General features: G+C 46.6%; 2 protein-coding genes across 3 annotated transcripts in view; one reads left to right on the top strand and one right to left on the bottom strand.

Annotated features, from left to right (window-relative positions):
- Tatdn2 (TatD DNase domain containing 2) overlaps positions 1 to 24,114 on the bottom strand; it is a 32,614-nt gene that overhangs the window by 7,906 nt on the left and 594 nt on the right. Inside the window, exons 2-8 of one of the 2 annotated variants that reach the window (XM_021164757.2) lie at positions 23,646 to 24,056; positions 19,068 to 19,688; positions 17,251 to 18,123; positions 12,802 to 12,929; positions 10,396 to 10,579; positions 9,825 to 9,998; positions 9,171 to 9,302 (exon numbers count right to left, since the gene is read on the bottom strand). In XM_021164757.2, coding sequence (XP_021020416.1) covers positions 9,858 to 9,998; positions 10,396 to 10,579; positions 12,802 to 12,929; positions 17,251 to 18,123; positions 19,068 to 19,688; positions 23,646 to 24,050 — 2,352 coding nt within the window. In that variant the 5' untranslated portion in view covers positions 24,051 to 24,056 and the 3' untranslated portion in view covers positions 9,171 to 9,302; positions 9,825 to 9,857. Of the gene's footprint in view, positions 1 to 9,170; positions 9,303 to 9,824; positions 9,999 to 10,119; positions 10,218 to 10,395; positions 10,580 to 12,801; positions 12,930 to 17,250; positions 18,124 to 19,067; positions 19,689 to 23,645; positions 24,057 to 24,114 lie in introns of those variants that run through there. The other variant, XM_029478385.1, reaches the window with a different exon arrangement.
- Ghrl (ghrelin and obestatin prepropeptide) lies at positions 860 to 4,053 on the top strand. The gene is made up of 4 exons (XM_029478241.1): positions 860 to 1,040; positions 1,198 to 1,314; positions 3,163 to 3,271; positions 4,034 to 4,053. The coding sequence occupies exons 1-4, from the start codon at positions 933 to 935 to the stop codon at positions 4,051 to 4,053; spliced, it is 354 nt and encodes a 117-aa protein (XP_029334101.1). The 5' UTR covers positions 860 to 932.

The following is a 24,114-nucleotide window of genomic DNA, read 5'->3' as shown; positions in this document are numbered from 1 at the left end:
CACTTGCTCCTGGGGATGGCAGTGCAACCCTTTTTCGAGGACACCCCAGAAGCAGGTCTCTATGTGACCAGTGTGCAGAAGCCCCAACAGCCTCAGTGGCAAGGCAAAATTGGACAAAATCTTCAAGTTCTCCTAGTGGCAACATCATCTCACATGGAAGGAGGCAAGCCAAGGTTATACCACAACTAAGCAAGACCTCAGAGCTCAGCTGCTAATCCACCACCAGGGCCAAGCCCACACAGGGACCATGGAGAATCAGGAGCTGGTGCCCCACCCAAGCCAACTGTCCCGACTCTGGCACCTGTCCTCCACTGTTTGTTCTTCAACAGTGAGGGGAAAAAAAGAGTACTTAGTTCCCAAGGAATGCAATACTGCCCACACAAACTACACAGCCTCAAGAGATGAGGCTACCAGATGTGAACAAACACAAGGCTTCCTATATAAGGAGCAGCCAGCAAGCAGGCACCACATCCCCAGGCATTCCAGGTAAGCTCTCTTTGCTGTCTATATATGTGTGTGTGTGTATGTATATGTATATATGTATGCATGAACATGCAAGCTCACCGGGGTCTAAATTATTCAGCACTGGTCACTCATTTACTTTCTAAGTGTCAGTGAGCTCACTGGTCAGCCTAATTAGCTCTGTCATCAGGCTCCTGAGGGCAAGGGACAAGCAACACTGAAATGGACAACCCTCCATCACATCAGGCTCTGTCTGCCTCCACAGTTTGAAAAGGCAGAGGTCAGCCTTCAGCTCCCACCCTTGAAAGATGGCGACAAGAGAGCCTTGCTTCGTCCAGCAGTCCTATCCTTACTTCTAGAAGCTTGTTGGATTCTAGCCTGAGCAAATTCTAAGGCACATAACATGGAGATGAAGTAGGCTACCAGAAGACCCTCTCTCCCCCAGGTCATCTGTCCTCACCACCAAGACCATGCTGTCTTCAGGCACCATCTGCAGTTTGCTGCTACTCAGCATGCTCTGGATGGACATGGCCATGGCAGGCTCCAGCTTCCTGAGCCCAGAGCACCAGAAAGCCCAGGTCAGTCAGTCTCCCTCCCTAAGCCCCCACATCTACCCGTGTGTGTGTGTGTGTGTGTGTGTGTGTGTGTGTGTGTGTGNGAGAGAGAGAGAGAGAGAGAGAGAGAGAGAGAGAGAGAGAGAGAGAGAGAGAATGAGAACCCTCCTTTCCTTTCCAGCAGAAAAAGGAATCCAAGAAGCCACCAGCTAAACTGCAGCCACGAGCTCTGGAAGGCTGGCTCCACCCAGAGGACAGAGGACAAGCAGAAGAGACAGAGGAGGAGCTGGAGATCAGGGTTGGTACCCAGGCACCAGCATGTTCTTATAACAGCAAAGGGTTGGGGTATGGAGGGTAAGCCATATGCTGGCTTTTCAGGCTACTCAAAGATTAGAGTCCAGCACTAACAGCTCCTCAAGGGGCTCAGAGCCTCCATCCCAAGAGGTAACTGTTTCAAGGGTAGCAAGGGAGCAGCAGACATGCACAGCAAAAACAAAACAGATTTCGAGGGGTCACAGGAGCCAGGAAGCATTGATGGATACAGAAACAGAAGAATGCCTTGTTTGTCCCAGGACCTCTCAGGCCTGCCCTGGTGATGGAGAGGTAGGAGGGCTAGTGCAGGCTAGGCTGGCCAGCCCTCGTATGGCCTAATGGAGCTGGGCTTGCTCTGAAAAACCTTAGATGGGCTAAGGAAAAACACAAACAGCTTTGGATTGGGAGAAGGGACTAAAGGGACCATAGGTGCCTCTCAGCAGCTCATCTAGGATTCTCCTGGGAAATGGAAGCAGCACTTGACAGTGCCAGTCCCTATACTCTATGTCTGCATGCAACAACTTCATCTTCAAACATGGCAACCATGATAAGCTGGGAAGCAGGAGACACAAGCCAGGGCTTCACAATTGCTAAGCAAGTGCTCTGCCAGGGACCACACCCCAGCCTGTTCTATACCTTTATCATGGACCACTTCTCTAACAAGACCCCGTGAGCTAAGTAAGCTGGCATCACTTGTTGAATTTTGCAGATAAGAAACACAAGTTGAAAGATCAACTCCCTTGGCCAAGGCCATCAGGTCAGGGTTTGCTACACTCCTTCTCCTACCTTCCTCTCTGATCAAGGACAAATGCTAAGATCACTAAACGCCTGCTCTCTGACCCTCTCTGGAGCCTAGGCACCTTCTCAAACCCTTGCTCCACAGGAAATTTGACACTTAAAAAAAACTACTTCCTGACTCATCAAGGCTCCTTCACTAACACAGTCTTATGAGACAACCCAGGAGCACACGCGCGCACACACACACACACACACACACACACACACACACACACACACACACGGCTAGGATTAACAGCATTTCCTAGTTTCTGTGATACTCAACAGAAACCAAACATGTGGCCTGCAAAGTGAGTACAGGGCACATGGCAGATGCGCAGGGCTGTAGCACACTGGACACAGAATGTGACCCTGCTTACCCTCCCACCTGAGTCTCCACCTCTTTCCCAAGTTTTTTTTTCCCCCTCCAAAATCAGGTCTAGAGGCAGAATGCCAACCACCTGTACCCACTAAACACATGCGCCCTGATTCAAAGAAAAGGGCACTTTTCCATGTTGTGTAAGAACCTGGAATGTCGCCACTTCTGGCAGTTAGATGATCTGACCAGCTTGCCCTGAACAATGGAGTGTGAGAAGAAAAAATTAGCATTTGCTAAGGTAGGTTAGAAGGGCCCACTAGGTCCATGAAAAAAAGGCATAGCTCGAGCACACACATCCATACTGCTCCCTACTTGTATTTCCTGGAGGCCAAAACAAACTACAAAGGAACTGGCTACCATCTGCTGTAGAAGCCTAGTCTATCTGGTGCCTAGCAGCCTAACAGTCAGTGCCCATGTTAACTGAGGACTTGGGGAGCTGGGCAGAATTCAGGAAGAATCCTACTTCCTAAATCCTTGGCTATCACCTCTGTTTGTGACCAGGGAGTCACAGTCTCTCTGGGGACAGGGAGAGTACTAGACCAGTTAGCACACTCTCCTGGCTCTAAGATTCACATTCACAAATCACTCAGATACCCAGATGGCTAACATGGCACAGCCTCCCTGGGGAGACTGGGGAGACAAGATGAGGCCTAAGGACCTCCCAACCCTACTTTCTAGTTCAATGCTCCCTTCGATGTTGGCATCAAGCTGTCAGGAGCTCAGTACCAGCAGCATGGCCGGGCCCTGGGCAAGTTTCTTCAGGATATCCTCTGGGAAGAGGTCAAAGGTGAGTCAATCCGAAATGGAGCTTAACCTATTTTATGAATGATACAAATTTTCTCCCTTAGCCCCACTCCTGAGGTTCTAATCTTCCTGACTATCTGTGGGGAAGGGTGCTGAGCTGGGTGTGTAGCAACCCAGGAGAGCTGGATCGCCAGGTCCATCTTCCACAGCCCTGTGTTCCAGGGATTGTGTTAGCGAGCTGTCAGGCACCATCTGAGCCTCAGTCCTCTAACTGTGAGGCTGTGCCAAGGCCTATCTCCAGCATTTCAAATTATCTGGCTTTAAAGCATCTTTACAGTACAACTTCACTTCGGGAATCTGTGCCACAGTAGCACTGAAAACGCCAGCAGACACATAAGGATCTTAGGGTTTTTTGTGTAGTGCTGGGATGAGGACCAAGGCCTCATGCATTCTGAACAAGCACACTAGCACTGAGCAGCACCCCTGGTCTTCAGTACACCCCGACTTTGTGAAAAGGATACCCAAGAGTCTCCACGATAGAGAAAGCAAAGATCTCAAGAACAAGTTGCATTCTTTCCCTAAGCACTTCCTCACATACGTCACGATTCAGATCAGAAAGCAAGACTTGGGGACACAAGGACACTCATCCAAGAGCACACTCAAATGCCATCTTCCAAATCCAAGGCCAGTAACACCCACCCACCCATCACGACATGCTTGCCTCTAGCATACCATGGTAAGGAAAGTCACTTTTGATGACATGCAAGATTGTACTAGAAGACCGACTTGATCTCTTGCTTTTCAGAGGCGCCAGCTGACAAGTAACCACGGACAGGCCTGACCCCTGTGCTTTCCTTCTCCTGAGCAAGAACTCACACCCGCCTCAGCCTCCTCGGCAACTCCCAGCACTCTCCTACCGCTTTAAGAATAAATGTTCACCTGTATGCCAAATGTTCAAAATTAGAATTTACTTCATCTATATGGTAAAGTTTACATTTTACTTAAACATTATTGGAACAATGAAATGAAACAATGCTGTAAATCTATGTATGACTATGACCCATGAGAAGAGGGGGAAAGAAGCCTCAGCAAGGCAGGGAGCATGCTTGAAAACCAAGGGAAATCTTGCTCCCAGCAGTAAAACAGCAGGAGCTCCGACCATATGACAGAAGGTTCTAAAGGTAGCTGGAGGCCACACACACAGTTCACCATACAGCAGAGCTTTCTGAGGAATTAAGAGCTATTCTAGGAACTTCCAAAAAGCCAGACCTGTCTGGGGTGATCAGAATGGGTACCTGGCTATAGCTCTTGACCATACCCACGGGGCTGGATAACCACATTCTCCACCCATCAACTCCCGGAGAAGGCTGACAAAACACACGTCCCACGTGCTCAAGGTTGGCCACTGCCTAACCCCAGGAAGATGCCCCAAAACGTTCCCCAAATCCCAGTGCACAGCTCATGAGCCTTTATCCCCAAATCTCACAGCTGTAACTCTAGCTGAGACACTAATGCAAATCTTAGTGCAAATCTTTAGAACATGTCCCAAAGTCCAGTGACATTAGACGGGATCTGTAACTAAAGTACTTAGGATAAGTTGCCCACCTACAGCAACACTGCTGCAGTAGAAGCCACAGACCTCCTAAGGGAAGCTTTGACCAAGGCATGAGATGAGCAGGACACACTTGGCAGGCACTTGGAACACACCACTGCCAAGGAGTTGCAGTGCTCCTTGCCATTATATCTGGGAATTCCTTAGAAATGACGGCTCAGACCCACTCCAGCCCTCCTCCAAAGAACCCTCTAACAAAGCCCCCAGGCTATAACTTGCTTAGACGTCCCAGGATCCTGTTCAAACAACATAGCACACAGAGCCAGGTGGCTGTGAGGTCTTTGGCAAACATGGAAACAAGACACACAGATGTACACTCTGCTTAGTACTTGTCAACTTGACATAAGCTATAATCCTCCTAGAAGGACTGAGACGATGCCTCCATCAGACTTCTTGTTAAGTAAGTCTGTGGGCATTTTCCTGGTTAATGATTGATGTGGAAAGGCCCAGCCCACTGTGAGCAGTGCTCCTCCTAGGCAGGTGGTACTGGGTTACAATAAAGTGTGCTAAGCAAGCAAGAGAAGCAAGCCAGTGAGCAGTATCTCCAGAGTCTCTGTCTGAGCTCCTGTCTCCAGGGTCTGGAATTCCTACCTTGGCTTCTCTCAGTGGTAGACTATAACCTGTGAGCTGAAATAAACCCTTTTCCCTCAAGTTGCTTTTGGTCAAGGTGTCGTATCACAGCAGTAGAAATACTAATGCAGCCAGTTTCTCTCATTCTCCCTCCCCCGTCTTTGCAATACTCGCTGGTATCAACTAGGTTTATCCCTAAGATACACAACAGCACCAACGCCCTGCTGCCCTTTCTACCAACAGCACCTGTCTAGAATAGCACAGGCAGCAAGACTTTTGTCACAAATGACCACTATAACACACTGGAGAGCAGAAGTGAAGGAAGGGACTTAGCAGATGGAGGGAAAGACCTTGAAAGGACAGTTGGTCAGATGATGCTTCCCTTACCAAAAATAAGTACTTCTCCTCCTTTCCCTTCCTGTGCCCTGTAGCCATTCGAAGCAGATGCTGACCACACTCTGGCCAGACTCTACACCCCAAGTAGTTCACTGTGGGCAGGGATGGATCTGAGCACCAGCTGTACAGCCCACACCAAGACCTTGCACTTCCCCAGCTCCTCTCTGCCTTACTCATTCCCAAAGCAGAACCCAGGATCTCTAGAACAAGGGTAAACAGGTACACAGCTGTCCTAACAGCCACCATTCAGTGATCCTACCATGAACAATCAAACAGATGAGTTTAATTTCTGTCCATTTTTACAGCAATTCTACTTATAAGAGAATTCAGAGAAATCAAGTAACTCCCCCAAAGTCACACAACAAATACCTGAAGATTCACAACCAAAGAAACTCAGACCCAAGGCAAGTCGTGGCTTTTCCATCCTAACACAGCTTCCCTAGCCCAACTGCCAAAGATCTAGGGTTTCACAGGGGGTTTCAGTGCTGGGCATGTTCAGAACCCACCCAGGGCCTGCGTGCATGACACAAGCACTCTACCAGGGAGGTATGCCCTTTATTTTTCATTTTCCTTGAGACTTCATCAAGTGAACCTGATGGGAAGAAGACAATTTCAAGTTAACAACTGGCAGAAATAAACACAGGAGAGCAGAAATGAAGGACGAGACTTAGCACATGGAGGGAAAGACCTTGAGAAGAACAGCTGGTCACATGAAATTAAATGCATCCGAGCACATGGTTAGAAGACACGGTATGAAGAAAATACATCATTATAAACATGTCCCCATGCCAATTCTCTTCTTTCTTTGCTCATGGTTGTTTTGTTTCCTTGCTAAGCCACCTATAGCTAGTGGTTTTGAATTACCAACCTTTCTGCCTCCCAAATGCTGGGACTACAGGCTTGTACTTAGCGCCCAAGTCCCTAGGTCAGTTTTCTTAAGCCCACTCCTTCATGCATTAATTATTAATTCCACTAACTTAAGGGTTCCTGAAATAGGGAGCCTGTATCTCTATAGTGAACAAGGTATTTTCAAGAGGGAAAAAATTTTTCCTTTAAGAGAAAACTATGGCCAGGTGTGGTGGCGCACACCTTTAATCCCAGCACTTGGGAGGCAGAGGCAGGTGGATTTCTGAGTTCGAGGCCAGCCTGGTCTACAGAGTGAGTTCCAGGACAGCCAGGGCTATACAGAGAAACCCTGTCTCAACAAAACAAAATAACAACAACAAAAATTTAATTCCATATAGTATAAAATAAGATGACCGACTGCAACAGTGAAACAAATCCTTCCACTTTGTCTGGAGTCAGTTCAGATCCCAAAACCCACATTGTAACTAACTGAACCACCAACACCCCAAGGTACAACACTGCTCTTTCTTCTGCTTAACTATGGACTGCCCAAAGGCTAAGCAGCTATATAGCACACCCAAGTCTGCAGGAAAGTAACATGAATGTTTCATTCCAAGGCAGCAGACTTTTCAGACATTGCTATGAGAACATAGGGTGTTCTCATAGCCACTTTAATCTTACAGTTAAAGTTGACAATTATCTACAGACATTCCCAAGTACGTTGGTTAGTTTGTCAACTTGACACAAGCTAAAGTCACCTGGGAAGAGGGAATCTCAGTGGAGAAAATGCTCCCATAAGATCTGCATGTAGGCCGGCGTGGTGGTGCATGCCTTTAATCCCAGCACTTGGGTAGAGAAACACTGTCTCGAAAAACCAAAAAAAAAAAAAAAAAAATCTGCATGTAGGCAAGCCTAGGGAGTACTTTGATTCATAATGGATGTGGGAGGATCCGGCACACAGACCACCTGAGTAGGTGGTCTTGAGTTGTACATGACGACAAACTAAGACAAACCAAGCAGCGTTCCTCCATGGCCTCTACTTTAATTTCCTACCTCAGTTTCTGCCCTGATTCCATTGATGGATTATAATTGCCAGGGAAAATAAACGTTGTTTTGGTCAGTTTTTTATTACAGCACTAGAAAGAAAGCAGCATAGAATGCCAAGCTGTCTGACTAGCCCCCTGCATCATTTAAACAATCTAGATACACAAAATGAGCATAGGATAGGGAGGGGTCCTATGGACCTGTCCCTTTATTTTTAGAGAGAAAGCCAAAGTCTGGGAGAAGTTAGGTGGATCTGGGGAGGGAGTGGCCTCCAATTTGGTATAGTGGTCAATAGTAATGCCCTACATTGAAGCTATTGGTGCCTCAAAGATACCAAGGGTCTGCTGTAAAGATGGTTACAATACAGCTTGTTTGAGTGACAATAAATAGTGTGGCAGACTGAGCAGACCCCAAGTCTTTCAAAAAGGAAGCCAAGTTTTTCCTAAGTGAAAAATGTGAAGCAGAGAAAAAGGAGCTGACCAAGAGAAGTGAAGAAAAGATGAAAGCTATTTCCCAGACCTGACACTGAGTCCCATTGCAAAGACCAGACAGGCCATCAGCTTATCTATTTTACTTCACAAGGCTCAAGTGCACCATCCAAAGACAAAGTCACGTAGAAGAACCCACTGTTAAGTGCTGGACTACACAAGCTAATCCTTCTGGACTAAGAACAGGATTCTCCTCACAGAACTGCCCAGGCCAACATCACCTCCAAGGCCTGAAATGAGGCCACCTTTACAAGGTACTACAGAGAGCAGAACAAAGCTACCTATTTAGATCACATACTGCTCAAACAAATGAAGGCCCCTAAAATACAAACAGAACACAGAAAACAGCCAAGGGAGAGAGAGGTCATCTCACCTAGACTCTAGGCTGCTTGCTCAGCAGTAACAATTCAAATGACCAAAGCCCCCAGTAAGCTGGGGTAAGGGCAGCATGAGTGGAGGACACAGGGAGACTGACAAGTGTGAAAGGAGGGAAATATTCCTGGCCCAGTGTTTTATAAAAGATACAAAGCAGGGCCCCAGATGCTCAGCAACCTGCCACAGGGGCTTTACTGAGAGTAGACAGCCTGCCTCCTTTAGTTCTCACAGGACACACCATCACACCGCCATGAGATCATAAAGACAGGCACCTCAGAGACATAGAACCAGTGGCAACCCTGGAAGTCATGCAAGGTGGCACCTCAGCCAAGGTTCCAGAAAATGCCCAGGAGACCTCCCTCAGGAAGTTCCTTTCATGACAGGGAAGGAACCAATTTATATATCCACATGTGCTCAGATAAAGAGGTGACTTTATTCAGATTGCTGGGAAACCCAGGCCAAAAGGGCAGGGATCCAGACTGGCCATCTCATTGTACACTGTGTCATAAATGTTTTTTTTCTGTTGCCTCACTGATTACCCTAGGGCCTTGTGACCAGCAGGCAAAACTACTCCTCACCCCAAATCCATTCCACAGTACCCACCCACCCACCCAGCAACCAGCAAGTGAAGTCTTGTGATGAGGGTCCAAGGTAACATCCTGGTTTGCTGAGTTTTGACAGGATCTCCAACACACCCTTCACCTTGGACACAGACAGACGGAGCCATCAGGCCACTGGTCATCCTAGAGGGTTTAAAAGAGAAAAGAAGGTTCCAAGTTCAAGACCAACAAACCAGGCTTAATACCAACCCTAAACTTATATTCTTTTTTAGAAAAAATATTATTACTGTGATTGTGCATGTTTGGGGAGACATACATGCTACGGCAAGCATATAGCAATTGTGTCGAGTTCTTTCCACCTTTATTTGGGTGCTAGGGACCAAACTCAGTTCACCAGGCTTGCACAGAAAGTGCCTTTACCCACTCAGCCATCTTCGCTGGCCTTTGATTTACTTTCTCTACCAGGTGAGTCCTTTAACACTGTAATATAACTCAGTCATCTAAAAATCCACCAGTAAGAAGCAGGCAATCTAATTACAAAATACATAAATCTTGAAGTTTAAGATCTTCTATTCAACTCTATTCAAAAATTTATCTTGGCCACAGGCTGCCCAGAGGCTGCAGACTAGACATGCCAGTTACTAGTCTACACCAGAGAAAAAGACTCCCATTGTTGACTGCTAAGAAACATGAGGCTCTTATGACCTTTGCCAGAAGATGGCTGCTCGTGTTCCCTGCTCAAAGACTGTAGAGGCGACAGGTATTCTCTCTGAGAACTGACAGAGTGTGGGAAAGTGACTCCTCTTTGACCCTGGCAATCTCTCGAACTGTGTGCAAGGCCAAGCCTGGATGAGCATACTGGCAAAGACTTCTCGGCACCTGGAAGACATCAAACATTTCCATCATCGCTGTGCCTTCTGCACATGTCTGTCACATAGAGCGTCCCCATCCCATCCCCAGCAAGGACCTCTTTGGGGCTGCCCTGTAGAGACCCCTTTACCTGCAGGTGCAGGGAGAGTCCTAGTCATGGGGGGCTCTGGGTGAGCAGGGTCCCACGCTTCCATGGACTACCCTCTACAGGGTAGGGCTTTCCACTGCCTGGAAGAGAGTGGTTACCCTTCAGCTTCTCAGCCCCCAGGACTTTCAGTTCTACAGAGTAACAACAGGGAGACACCTATACCGCACAAGGTGGACCAGGAGGACACTGGGACTCGGGCCCAGCCAGCCTCCCACCCACTCGCCTCAGTGCCTCAGGTCGGTCTGAAGACAGTCCTACCTGGCGAGGGAGAAAGTAGGGTGCGTCTGTTTCCACAATGATCCTCTCCAACGGGATCTGTCTAAGGGCATCCCGAGCCTCCCAGGCGGAGGAGTAGGTCAGCACTGCTGTGAAGCCCACCGACATGTTAGGGAAGTACTTCAACAAGGGCTCAATGACTGAGTAGCTGCCAGTGAAGCAGTGCCTGTGGGAGAGTAGAGTTCAGGGCTTACTCCCAGGCCTCAGCAGCAGCCCCTAGCTGCCTCCAGGCCTGCAGCCCCATTAGTGGATCCTAAAAAAAAGAAAAATTTGCATCCAAGCAGACTCCAGAGCAAGCTGAGAAAGGAGCCAGACCAAACACAGCAAGATCAAGCTGGCATGAGGTTCAGATACTGAACACTACCAGTCCCACCTTCACCCCACAATCTGGGCAGCCATCTGACACAACTTCAGCCATGGGGCAGGCTGGAGAAGTGTGGGAGAGGAGACAGAAAGAATAAAGACCAGCCCTCCCCAGGTTACAACCACAGTATGGAAAAAAAAAAAATGTCTCTGTTGTCAGATGCACGAAAAAGAAATGGCCAAGTGAAAATACTGGTGACTAGGTCCCAGGTGAATTTGTGTGTTTCAGATAGGGTCCCTCTACAATAACCCTGGCTGTCCTAGAACTCACTATGTAGAGAGAGATGGCCTCAAACTCACAGAGATACACCTGCCTGTGCTTTTCAAGAGCTAGGATTAAGAATTTTCTTCTTGCCGGGCGTGGTGGCGCACGCCTTTAATCCCAGCACTCGGGAGGCAGAGGCAGGCGGATTTCTGAGTTCGAGGCCAGCCTGGTTTACAAAGTGAGTTCCAGGACAGCCAGGGCTATACAGAGAAACCCTGTCTCAAAAAAACCAAAAAAAAAAAAGAATTTTCTTCTTGAATGTGACAGCAGTTCACGTTCTTAGGCAAGAAATACTGTCAACTCATCTGCAAATCAGGGCTTCCTACAGCCACAACTCTCCATCAAGAGAATTAGTCTTGTCTCTTAGCTTTGGTCCAGCTGTCTCTTTAAAGACAGCCATGAGTTTTTTTTATTGTTGTGGTTTTTTGTTTTTTGAGACACGGTTTCTCTGTGTAGCCCTGGCTGTCCTGGAACTCAGAAATCCACCTGCCTCTGCCTCCCAAGTGCTGGGATTAAAGGCGTGTGCCACCACTGCCCAACAAGACAGCCATTGTTAAAGTCCTGAAAACCCAACCATTTCTCCACTGCTCCTCAGACCCTGCTTCAGTCCCCGTGGGTGGAAGCATAGTAGATGAAAGCCCAGCCTCTTCTGCCGCCCAACAAGACCTAGATTTGGATCCAGCCTCCCTGAATACTGTTCATCCCTTCTGCCCAGCTAAAGCACTCACTCACGTGTCAACCCCTAACCATTTCTAGCCAGGCTAAAGAGCCCCTAACCTTGGCTCCCTCTGTATCTATGTCCACCTCTGTCCTACACTCCGCATACTCCATCCCCAGGAGCCCTTGTCTGTCTTTGACAGCTCCCCAGTGGCATCCCCAGAGATGGGTCATGCCTGGTACATGCAGTATAGGGATGCAAGGGACCTTCCTAGACTAGGACTGGTCGCCACTGACAGGTAAAACAACCTGGACCTTTGATGCCAACTGGGCAAATGGAGTTTTCAATCAGGTATGGTGGCACATATCTGTAATCTCAGCAGAGGGGAGACAGGCAGGAGGATCAGGAATTCAAAGCAATCCTCAGCTATATATCTGAAGTCTGGGGGCTAACATGAGACCCTATCACAAAACAAAAAAAGAGCTTTCAAATTCGAGTAAGGAAAAGAAATATAAGCAGTATCTATCTTTTCAGAAACCTTGGAAAGCTTTCTGTATGATGAGCTACTGGACCCTACAGCAGCCACTCCCACATCTGAACCAGGAAGCCTCTTACAGCTCATTGGTAATTAAAGAGTATTAATTTAAGCTTTTAAAAAATTACTGCTGTATAAGCAGAGTCAAGTGCCAAAAGTTTCCTGTGGTTCTACTTAATGTTTAATTCACTTAAAAAGATCCTTTACCCGTAACAGGAAGCCAGGTGTACTGCACACCTTGTAACCCCAGCATTCTGGAAGCTGAAACAATGGATGATATCTATGAGGTCCAGGCTAACCTAGGCTTTCAAGATCCTTGTCTCAAAACTGACAAACTTTTCTTTAATGTAATACAGGGGGAAGAGGTAGAAATGATATAATTAAAGTATTCATATGTAAAAATCTAAAAAAAAATAATAATTTCAAGTTATTTTTCAAATGTAATAAGGATTGAGATCGCAAAAGGCCTCACAAACCACCCAGATAGCATGACTGCTTTCCTGGAGTTTCTTTCATCTGCAGCTAGTGCAGGAGTGCCATGTGCCCACTGAAACTCCAGCTCCTAACCTATGGATCTTGTAGTCAGAGGGCACAAATTTTCTCATGATATCCAACAAATCTTCATCAGCTTCACGGCAGTGAATGACCAAGGGCTTCTTCAGAGACACAGCCAGCTTCAGCTGCCTCTCAAACACCTGAGAGAAAACAAAGGGACAGCAGCTAATTAGTGGCCCTTCTGCTGTCTCTAATTCTTTGCTTCTAAACTGTACAATAGACTTGTAAACATGATCACCATCTACTAGTCCTTTCTACATTGCTGATTCCTCAAAGCCCTTGTGCTGCTCACCAACCTGCAATCCTCACTGGTCCCCTAGGGAGACACTATGACAAACCCAGAACTTGGGGACCCTGCCCCAGCACCCGGAGGTTTGGTTCCCTAAACAGCTAGCGAAGAACACTGTGCAGGGATGCAAGGGCAGAGATCTGGAATGCAGAATACCAATTTGCTGTCCTTCAGCTCAGTACCTCACCTTTACTTACAAGGCAACCAACTTCTAGACATTTCCCTATGCAAGAGTTGTACACTCACACAGCCCTCCAACAAAATGCCTAGGTCTTAAGTAAATACCTGTGGATCTACTTCATCCTTTAGAGCTGGTAAAACACAGTTAATACTGTAAGTAAACAAGTGAGTTAAGTCTCTCTCTCCTCTACCATTGCCAGGTTTAGAATAAATAGCACCAGAAAATTTTCAGCAAGTTGTCTCTCATGACAGTTCCATACACAGGTTTTATAGCTGTAGAACACAGCTCATGCTTGTATCTTCAGCATCAGTAACAACACACTTTTGGTAATGTCAACTTAGGAATGACATTTACACGTCTAAAACCGTGTGCCAAATCCTCTCAAAATGGGGGCAAAAGCTAATAATAATTCTAATGTAACCTTTTAAACTTTTTTGTAGTGATTTATTTTTACTGTATGTGCACTGGTGTTTTGCCTGCATATATGTATGTCTGTATAAGGTGTCTGATACCCTAAAGCTGGAGCTACATACAGTTGTAAGCTGCCATATGGGTTCTGTTAACTGCTGAACCATCTCTCCAACTCACCTTCAATTTTTTAAAAATTATCACATCTTTATCATTTATTCTGGGGCGTAAGGGTAAGGGACGGTCAGAAGACAACTCTCAGGAGTTGGTTCTCTTTTTCCAGAAGATAAAATTCAGGCCATCAAGCTTTGTGACATGCATGTGCCTTTACCTCTTCTTGGCTTTTCAAAGTATGCTGATCCTTTAACGGTTAATCTATGCAATGTACTCAGGAAATAGCTACAGCCTTATTTAATCCTTGGAATTAAATAGTTAAATCCATGACCACATGGATAAAAACAAGGAAAGACTTAATGAGAGCTACTCTACACGTCCCCCATTTTCTCAGTCTTTCAGGAAGTAGCTGGTAAAACTAAGCCTCACAGCCTGTCCCTATGGCTGCTCACCACTTGTGTATTCTGTGATCAGACCTAGGACTCTAGTGTGGCCCAAGCTAGTGCTTAAGTGCTCATCACACTGTCAGTTCTGACTCCTCCCAATACTGCAAACACAATCCTTCTCTGGACTCTTCCCCTCAAAGTAAGACTTTCGGCCATTGCAAACAGGTTGCTTGCTGGTCACTATTCACTTTCCCAGTTATCTAAGATTTGTGTCAAAAATAAAGCAGCCTCTTTAGTTTAGAGGCCCATGTTGACAGAACTCTCTAAGGTATGTGTTCTGCCCTTCTCCAGCCAACAATCTACTCCCTGACTTATTTTTTATCTTGAGTCACATGTCACCAAACCAGTGACAGCTGGAAGATCACTGGCCAAGTTCAGCTTGAGTACAGTGACTCTGGGACCCTAGATGTGATCTGAGCCCCTCATAATCTAACAAAGGACAGCGTAGTTACTATCAAGTCCTTCTATCAGGGTTCCTGTCACCAAGCAGGCATCCAGTAAACACCAGCTACACAAGTGTGACACAAGTGTGACACTTCGGTGAGGAGCTCCCTGCACTGCTCCTCTTCCCTCGGCACACCTAACCTATGCCACTGGCACTATCCTGGTTAATGGTCTGTCCCTATGACACAAGCTAGAGTCATTTGAGAAAATGTCCCCACCATATGGCCTTGTGGGGGATTTCCTTGATTGATGGTTGACATGGGGAGGCCCTGACCGATGTGGATAGCACCACCGCTAGACTGGTAGTCCTAGGGTAGGTAAGAAAGCAGGATGAGCAAGCCATGGGAGTAAGACCGTCAGCAGCATTCTTCTAAGGTCTCTGCTTCAGTTCCTGCCTCCAGGTTCCTATTCTAGAGTTCTTGTAGTTATTGTGTTTATAACTACAACAGAAATTCTCAGTAAGATAGAGCCCAAGTGCAAAAGCATTATGTCTCACTATCCTGACACTATTTCCCCCCATGTGTTCAGATGTAGTTACTTTATATATGTGTCACATGGCTAATACATTACTACCTCAAGGCAGATATGAAAAGAACCAGATGAAAACCAGCAAGCCAAATTCTGCAGTCAGGATCCCAACACTCCAGTCCCAAGGCCTATACAGCCTGCGGGATGCACAATCGGAGATTTCAAAGGCCTCCTAGCTGCTCTACCACATACATACATACATACATACATACATACATGCTCTACCACAAACACTACCTGGGAGCCAGGAAAGGATGGATGGACAATAGGAGGCAGTGGCACCCCCATCAGAGAAGTACACTGAAAGCCTCGCAGGACTCTTCCCCTACCTAAATGTCAAGTTCAAAAAACACTCAGGAAGAAGACAATGTTATGACGGCTAATAGTCATTATCTCAAATTGAAAGAGAATTAGTCTTCTTCGTACATTTTTGAACTTTTTAAAGTATTCTGTAACAGGCATACTTCATTTTATAAAACCAAACAAACCTGTGAGATGGTACTATACTTGGAGAGGTAGACCCAACATCCAGAGTTAAACGTTGTCCTCGGCTAGATCAAGAGTTCAAGGCCACCTGAGATACATGATACCTAACCTCAAATAAGAAAATGAACTTTAAAAAAGTGTGCTGCTGTTATACAGAAAGCAACTATCTTAGCACTGACACTAGCCATAAAAGGCTTCCTATGTGCTGAGCAGCAGACCTTTAATCTCAGCGCTTGTTGAGAAGCAGAGGTAGGAGAATCTGAGTTCGAGGCCAGCCTGGTCTATGTAGTGAGTTCCAGGACAGCCAGGGCTACACTGAGAAACCCTGTTTTGAAAACCAAAAAAAAAAAAAGTAGTAGCAGTAGTTTCAAAAAAGGCAGCAGGAGAGACTGCTCAACAGTTAGGTATATTTCCTGTCCTTCCCGAGGACCTGAGTTGATTTCCCAGACACCATGTAAAGAAGCTCCCAAACACCTGGAAATCCACCAGGGCCTTTACTACCCTCTTAGGTCTTCACCAGCACCTGCACCCATGTACATATATTCACATATGGACACCACTAAATTAAAATGGAACTTTAAAAATAGCTGTTTCAGTAAGGGCCAGGAAGATGGCTCAGTGGATAAAGGCACTTGCCACCAAGCCTGACAACTGAGCTCAACTGCCATGACCCACACAGTAGAAGGAGAAAACCAACTCACAACTCACACGTGCATGCACATAAACACACATATATGCCTAAACAGATAAATGTAATTTTTTTAAAAAAAATCTCAAGATGTTCCGGGCAGCAGTGGCACACACCTTTAACCCCAGCACTTAAGACACAGAGGCAAGTGAATCAAGGCCCATTTGGTCTACAGAGCTAGTTCCAGAACAGTCCGGACCACACAGAGACCCTGTCTCAAAACCCAAAAGCAAGCAAACACAAAGTCTCAAAATGCCTCTTCTCCATCTTACTTTTGTAACAGTGCAATGGAGTCAAATGTGGTAACACATGCCTTTAAGTATTAGGTGAGTGGAGACCAAGAGCGCTCTCAATTCCAGGCTAGCCTGGTCTACATAGCAAGTTCCAGGTAGCTAGGTTTACAAAGGGAAACAAAACAAATGAAATGCTATGGGGTGTGTCTCTGCAGCAGAGCACACTCCTAGCATTTGCAAAAATCCTGGATTTAATCTTCAACAATGCAAATTCCCTAACCAAACTAAACTAACAAAAACAAAACCCTCCACTAATTGAGTTTGTAAATTGGGCATGGTGGCAAGGGTTTATAATCCTGCCATGGGGAGGCTGAAGCAAAAGGACCACAATTTCAAGGCCAGTTTGATATAATGGCAAAATCATACATTAAAAACAAAAAGAAAGAAAAAGAAAAAGCAGGGGGTATATCTTTAATCCCAGCACCTGGGAGGAAGAGGCAGGTAAATCTCTAAATCCAAGGACAGCCAGGGCTACACAGAGAAACCCTGGGGGCATTCAAGGAGTTTCACAATACTAATAGCCCTTACTGGGAAGTTCAACCACTAAAGGAAATGTCTGAAGGAAAGCAGACTAGAGCCAGTACCTGGTGCTGTTCAGGAACTGGAGTGGTGCACTTGTGAGAGTAGTCCAGGCCCATCTCCCCAAATGCCACAGCCTTGGGGTGGCGTAAGGCATGCAAAAGCTTTCTTTCTTGACTCTCATTATAGTATCGTGCAAAATGAGGGTGACAGCCAAAAGCCCCCCAAACCAGATCTTCTTTCAGAAGTTCCTCCCATAGGCCATCAGTCAGTGTCCTTGGATCACAGAAGTCAGAGATGCAGCCTTGAAACTCCTTAGGGAAGGAGCTGCTATAAATCTTTCTGAACTTTGTAAAGGTCCCCTTGAAAGACAGCTTGGAGTAGAGCATGTCCAGATGACAGTGGGTATCGATGAAGCCCTCTTCCAGGCTCAGCTCTCGGTGGCTCCTTGGCAAAGAGCTGGATGTGTGTTCTCTGGTGTGGTGAAGTGGTGTCTCCTCTTGGAATGTCCTCTTCCCCTTCACCTCCTCCTCCTCTGTGCTTCTGGAGAACCGAAGTGAGTGGGAATTCTGGAACCTACCTTCCTGGGCAATGTCTAGGCCTTTGGAGATGCTCTGGGACTTGGAGGAGTGAACACTCCGAAGATCCTGGCTGCTCTTCCCAGCCTGTGCCGAGTCATGGTTGCTGGATCCCACTAATGGATATCCAGGTGTCTTATGGCTGCTAGTCCAGTAGCTGGCATAGTCACACCATGGGCTACTATACAAATGAGGAGGGTACATAACACAGTCCGTGGGGAAGGAAGAGGATGCCGGAACTGCTGAGTATTTCAGTGGGACAGGCTCCTCTTGGGAGAACCTCACAGTGGCCAGCTCATCCACATCTGACCAGTCACTCCCTGAAGAGGGATGCTCCATCACCACCTCTCTGTCTGTGTGCTGCACAGAAGAAAAGCAACAAATTAGCTCTCCTATGGGCGACCCAACCCCTCCCTCATGCAATGCTGTGGTTGCAGAATGGTCTCTCCCCTCCAGAACAGACAGACCTTAATCCCACTCTGTGGTTACAAAGGGTGTAAATTCAACCTAACTTTGTGATTCAAAGGCCTTTGCAATGCAGCTCAGATGAAAGCCATCAGTGTGGAACCTGATGATTGAACACTGGGACTCAAGGCAGAATTTCTCAGACTCCCTTGAAGCTAGATATTACTGCCTTTCCAGATGCTTCTAAATAAGTGTGAGAAGATTCAACGTGTACAATTTTTGAACCAAGTTCTCAAGAGAAAATAAGTGTATTATTTCCTTTTCTCTCATCTGCTTTCTACTGGCCAATGTCTAAGTAACAAACTCAAGTCTATCATCATCCCCAATTTAGGCTATAAGATCGATACTGTATTTAGCAGGGCAGAGCATCAACACAGAAGGCACCAAGATCCCTGCAGTTGGGATGGGACCCATCTTAAGACAAAATTTTATTTTGTTTAAGCCACTATCATGTTGGTCTTTTTCAATAAAGGCAAACCTACACCCTACATTTAATAGAATTTTAAGGTATTTTTTAAAAAGCTGATTTGAAGTTTATTAATAACTGAAAGGAATGGCAGAAGAGAGGCACTAATTTCCTGGAGTCCATGTTGAATAAAGCACTGCTTACGATCCTCAGAGGAGCTAGGAGTTAGAGTTCTAGCCTAGAATTCCTAAGGCCCTGAGTCTGATCCTCCTAATGGTGGGAAACAGAGGTCAGGATGGGGAACGAAACTAAGAATAGTTTCATCTATATCACTTAGGATCAAACTAGAAAGACTAAATGACAAATATACATAATTAAGAGAATTCAAAACCCAAAAAACTGAACCAAAGAAATCTGGTGTGTGTTCATTTACCTTTTGAATATCTGCAGGAGAGTCAGAGTTATCAAAAAATTCCAGGGCTGGAGAGGGTTTGTCAATGACTGTCCTTCGGTCCCCAAGCAGCTCCTCACTACTTTTCTTCACAGAATCTATGATCACTCTTCTGTCACTGAGGCTGCTCCTGTCTAGTGCAGACGCTTCCTTCTCCACCCTAACCTTTGTATGTGCCTCTTCTTTCTGAGGAACAGTAACGGTAACCTTTGCAGCTGGTCCCTCTTCAACGCTCTTGACCAGTTCTTCCCGGCTCCTGGACCGTCCTTCCCCACTCCTGGCTGGTCCGTCCCTGCTCCTGGCTGGTCCTTCCACCTTCCTGCTTGGTCCTTCCACCTTCCTGCTTGGTCCTTCCTGGTTAGGACAGTCTCCCAAGCTTGCCTTCCCCTGAGTGGTGGCAGCTTCTCCCTTTTTCTTGGGCATCGACTTCCCCAGGATACCCTGGATGGCCTTCAGGTAGATCACTCTTGAGCCCTGGTCCTGAGGCCTGTCCTTCTTCCTTTTCTGGAACTTGTTGGGTTCCTCCATAGCATCACTCTGACCCTCAGCTTCTGTTGCAAATTCAGAGTTTGTAGAGCGGCAAGAACTATCTTTAGAATCAACCTGGAATTTAAAAGAAACTTTCAAAGGTTTGTTCCAAGAGCGATTTTTCTATCTGCTGTACTTAGTCAATGACAAGTCAGTGGTGGGTCCATCAGCACAAGGGAAATGAAAGTGAGTGTGACAAGGTTAAGACTCTCCCAGAGAGGAGTTTCTCCCCTCTCTACTGTGGAAAGCTCATATAATAAATAAGGCTTCAGTCCCTTACTTAAAATTCACTTCTAAAATGCAGCATGGTCTCCTCTTGCCAGAGTGAGCAGGGAGCATGGAGATGTAACAGTAGAGTTGCAATGGGAAGTGATTACACACTTCACACTAGACAAAATAACAGTTCATTGTTTTCTCACTGGAAGTGGCCCAGTCCTACTACAAAAATCAGGAAACCTAAGACCCTGACAAAGGATAGGACTGGCTCAATGAACCCAAGTCCCCAGTCCTAAGTAAGTTCTTTTGCCCCTATGGCCTAACCTTCCTTCAAGTCTTCTCTTTCCCTAAACTGTAACCTTGCTGCTAGAAGGATACTTTCCCAAATATGACCTCAGCATGCACCAAGTCATCTCACACCCATTCCCCACAGATAACTCCTCAGCCCTATTCTATCTTCTGTATGCACTCACTCCAAGAGTCCACAGGGGATCCGCACTCAGCCTAGCATGGTCCAGCCCTCCCAAAGGCAACAGACCATGAAAACCTCCCCAGCTGTAAAACACAGCATACATGAACCCAGGGCATTCTACACTCTCTGCAGCTTGAGGATTTATATTAAGTTCCTCTCAAAGTAAATATACTCTCTCAGACAGATACAGTGGCACACACCTATAATCACAACACTAAGCTAAGGTAAGATGACCACTGTAAATGAGTCAGCCTGGGCTACATATTGAGTTCCATTTAAGTCTGAGTTATGTACTACAACTCTGGTTTCAGAAAATAAAAATAAAAGAAGCAGAAGCAGTGAGATGGTTCGACAACAAGAAGTTACTTCCCGCCAGGCGTGGTGGCGCACTCTTTTAATTCCAATACTTGGGGGGCAGAAGCAGGAGCATTTCTGAGTTCGAGACCAGCCTGGTCTACAGAGTGAGTTCCAGGACAGCCAGGGCTATACAGAGAAACCCTGTCTCAAAATAAATAAATAAATAAATAAATAAATAAATAAATAAATAAATAAATAAAATTAAAAAAAGAGAAGTTACTTCCCACGAGGCCTAATGAACAGGAAGCTGCAGCGGCTGCAGCATGGTAGGACACCCCTCCCAGCACAGACAGGAGGATCAGGATTTCAAGGCCAAATTAAGCTGTGAGACCCTCTCAATATAAACGTAAGAGTCAACTTCAGACTTAAGAAATAACAAGAGGGCAAAGTGAGGTGGACCTCAGGTCTGTCTATTAACAGTAGCAGGGGATATATAACTCAGAGATAGAGCACTTGCCTAGCATATTGAGATCCCGAGGCAAACCCAGCAGGGAGTAAATAAAATAAATGTTGGAACATCTTCCGTTTGAACACTCTGTGTCCTGACACTGAGAGCTCTGAGCTGAAAACTTGGAGCACACAAACCCAAGTGTGCACCTGTTAAAGTCAAAGAAGGCAGGGCTGGGGAGAACATGAGTAAGCAACCTGAGGCGGCCTGGGAAAATGCTCTCATCAATGTCCTTCAGCTGTGCCAGCACGCAACACCTGAGACTCAAGACCAACACGGTCACAAGGAAGGAGGCCTACACTTCCTAAGGTCACGGGGAATCTTCCCAGTCCTCTCATCACACAGTGCCTGGCTCCGTGACCCAAAAGAATGTTGGGCATACAATAACATTCAAGAACTGACCCCAGCAGCCTTCATGAAAGATGAAGCCAGGCTAGGATTAGACTCAAACCGATTAGAGGCCATACCCTCAATTAACTGGCAATAGGCAGCATAGCCTGAGCCTGAAAACTCCTGTCCCTGACACTGGGGTTCTGTGTCAAAACTGCAATCATCTAGCATCGATACTGTCCAAAACCCACATGGATGAACTCGTAACAAACTTACATTGTATGAGCAAAGGCTCGTATTTACCTGACTTAATCTGAGCCACAATCAGTACTGTTCTGCCAAAGATAACTTTTCAATTCGCCATTATTTGTGAACTTAGAAAAATTCCTCTTGCCCTCCAGAGATCAGGCTATAATCTCTATTATTGAGAAAACATGGGCTGAAGATGAAACTCAGTTGTAGAGCATGTGATTAGAAAACAATATACTTGGTGTTGGAGAGATGGGTATGGCGCTTTCAGAGGACCCAAGTTCAATTCCCAGCATCCACATGGCAGCTCACGACTGTGTAACTCCAGTTCTAGGCACCCTCACACATTCAGGCAAAAGTCCAATACACATGAAATAAAAATAAATAAATTTAAAAAGAAAAGAAGCCGGGCGTGGTGGCACACACGCCTTTAATCTCGGCACTCAGGAGGCAGAGGCAGGCGGATTTCTGAGTTCGAGGACAGCCTGGTCTACAAAGTGAGTTCCAGGACAGCCAGAGCTATACAGAGAAACCCTGTCTTGAAAAACTCAAAAAAAAAAAAAAAAAAAAGAAAGGAAAGGAAAGGAAAAGAAAAGAAAAGCACTTAGACAAAGAGCTTTCTGAGTTAAACAGCCAAGACTCTGCTTCATTTATGAACCCACCAAGAAAGTCAAATGCAGTAACAAATGCCTGTACCTCCAGCACTCAGAAGGGAGGACTGGGAGTTCAAGGTCTTCCTTGGCTACATATGGAGTTCAACCTAGACTAAATGAACCTTTCTAAAAAGGAAACCATCAGGAAAGGTGTTAAACTCCCTTTCCTTAGACTACCTTTGCGGTTTTTCCTAGGGGCAGCCCATCTCCCCCCAAAATGAGACTTTCTCATTGTGTTTACACTCTTCTACATACACACTTTTTAAGACTACCAGAGCTCCAAAATCTACATGTTATTATCAACAGAAGAGTAGGGACCTTTGTTTTTCAGTTACTGAAGAATCTCACACTCCTAGAACACTGCCTGGCACTCAAAACCTGAAGCGGGTCTGCTTTAGAAGCATCCCCCAATCTGCTCCAAGAACTTACAAATCCCCATGTGTTTCCCCTGGGGAACTAGACTTGAGCTGACCTCCAAAGATAACTACTAATAAACTAAAAAAGTACCCAAGCCAGGTGTAGTGACATATGCCTTTAAAGCAGGCAGGGATCTGTGGGATTCAGGACAGCTTGGTCTACAGAGAGACCCTGTCTCAAAAATCCAAAACCCTGTTAACCAAACCACCCAAAGAGAGTGCCAACATGCAGGAATCCACAACTTTGGTGAAAAGCCACACTAAGAGTCCATTTCCTGAGCTGCAATTCAGAGCTGTTCTAAGTACAAAGACCATTTAATTTTACTTTTAATTAAGTGTACCTATGTGGGTTAAGTGCACATGTAGATAGATACCCATGGGAGCCAGAGGAATGGGAGCTGGAATTACAGGGGACTGTGAACCACCTGACCTGGGCTCTCAGAACCCGGGTCCTCCTTCAGCAGCTGTATGTGCCTTCTTCTCTCCAGCCCCAAGGGCAAACTCTTTAAATTGACCGAAATCTACATCCTCTTTCCTGGGCATTATTCCACCTTCCATTGTGCTGATCCTCCAGTTTCACTGTCCATTTACAATCACTCGAAGGTTGCAGAGATTCCCTCCAAACTGTCTATAATCACTCTCTCTGGGGATGGCAGACCACAACCATTATCAGGCTTTCCTAGTAGTTCCAAATGCCACCAAGTTTGAAAACCCCCTCCATACTGAGCTATACCCCTCAACACCCTCCCCGCCCGCCCCCCCACACACACACACACCAGGCCCTCCACAGGAAAGATCCAATTTTTATTCTTTTCCCACCAATGTCTTCTCTCCACCACTCAAGCCACGTGCAAGGGACTTCACCGTTTGCCAGACGTCGCTGCCACGTACCTTAACGCTACAAGCTTCCTTCCGCAGAGAAGCCATTTCTTCTAGAGAGGAGTGGACAGGGTGCAGAGGGGACCCCTTGGACGTAGGTAGTCTCCGAGGGCTCGCAATCAGGAAGCCAGGGGAAGCGGCCTCACCCACACCTGAGCCCGAAGAGAGAGAGGACGAAGAAGAGGAAGAGGAGGTGCGACGACGGACTGAGCTCCGAGGAGCGCGGGCCACATCGTCCCCGCGCCGGACTTTCAGACGCTGGGGGCTGCTGGCCCCTCGAGGACGCGACGCACACCTGTGACCTGGCCGGCTGGAGGGGGCCACATTGCCGGGCTCCCGGGGGCGGCTGCGCTTGCTGGGACACCCTTCCGACGTGCTGCCCCAGTGATACTTGACCTTGCGCCGCTCCGACGCCATGGGCACCTGCCAGGGACAGAGGGACGACGATTGTAGCAGCAGCCTTGGCGGCTGCTCGCCTCAC

The sequence above is a fragment of the Mus caroli genome, chromosome 6 (assembly GCF_900094665.2).
Source record: "Mus caroli chromosome 6, CAROLI_EIJ_v1.1, whole genome shotgun sequence".
Lineage (NCBI taxonomy): Eukaryota > Metazoa > Chordata > Mammalia > Rodentia > Muridae > Mus > Mus caroli.
Note: the sequence above shows the minus strand (reverse complement) of the source record. Positions and strands in the feature narration are given on the sequence as shown.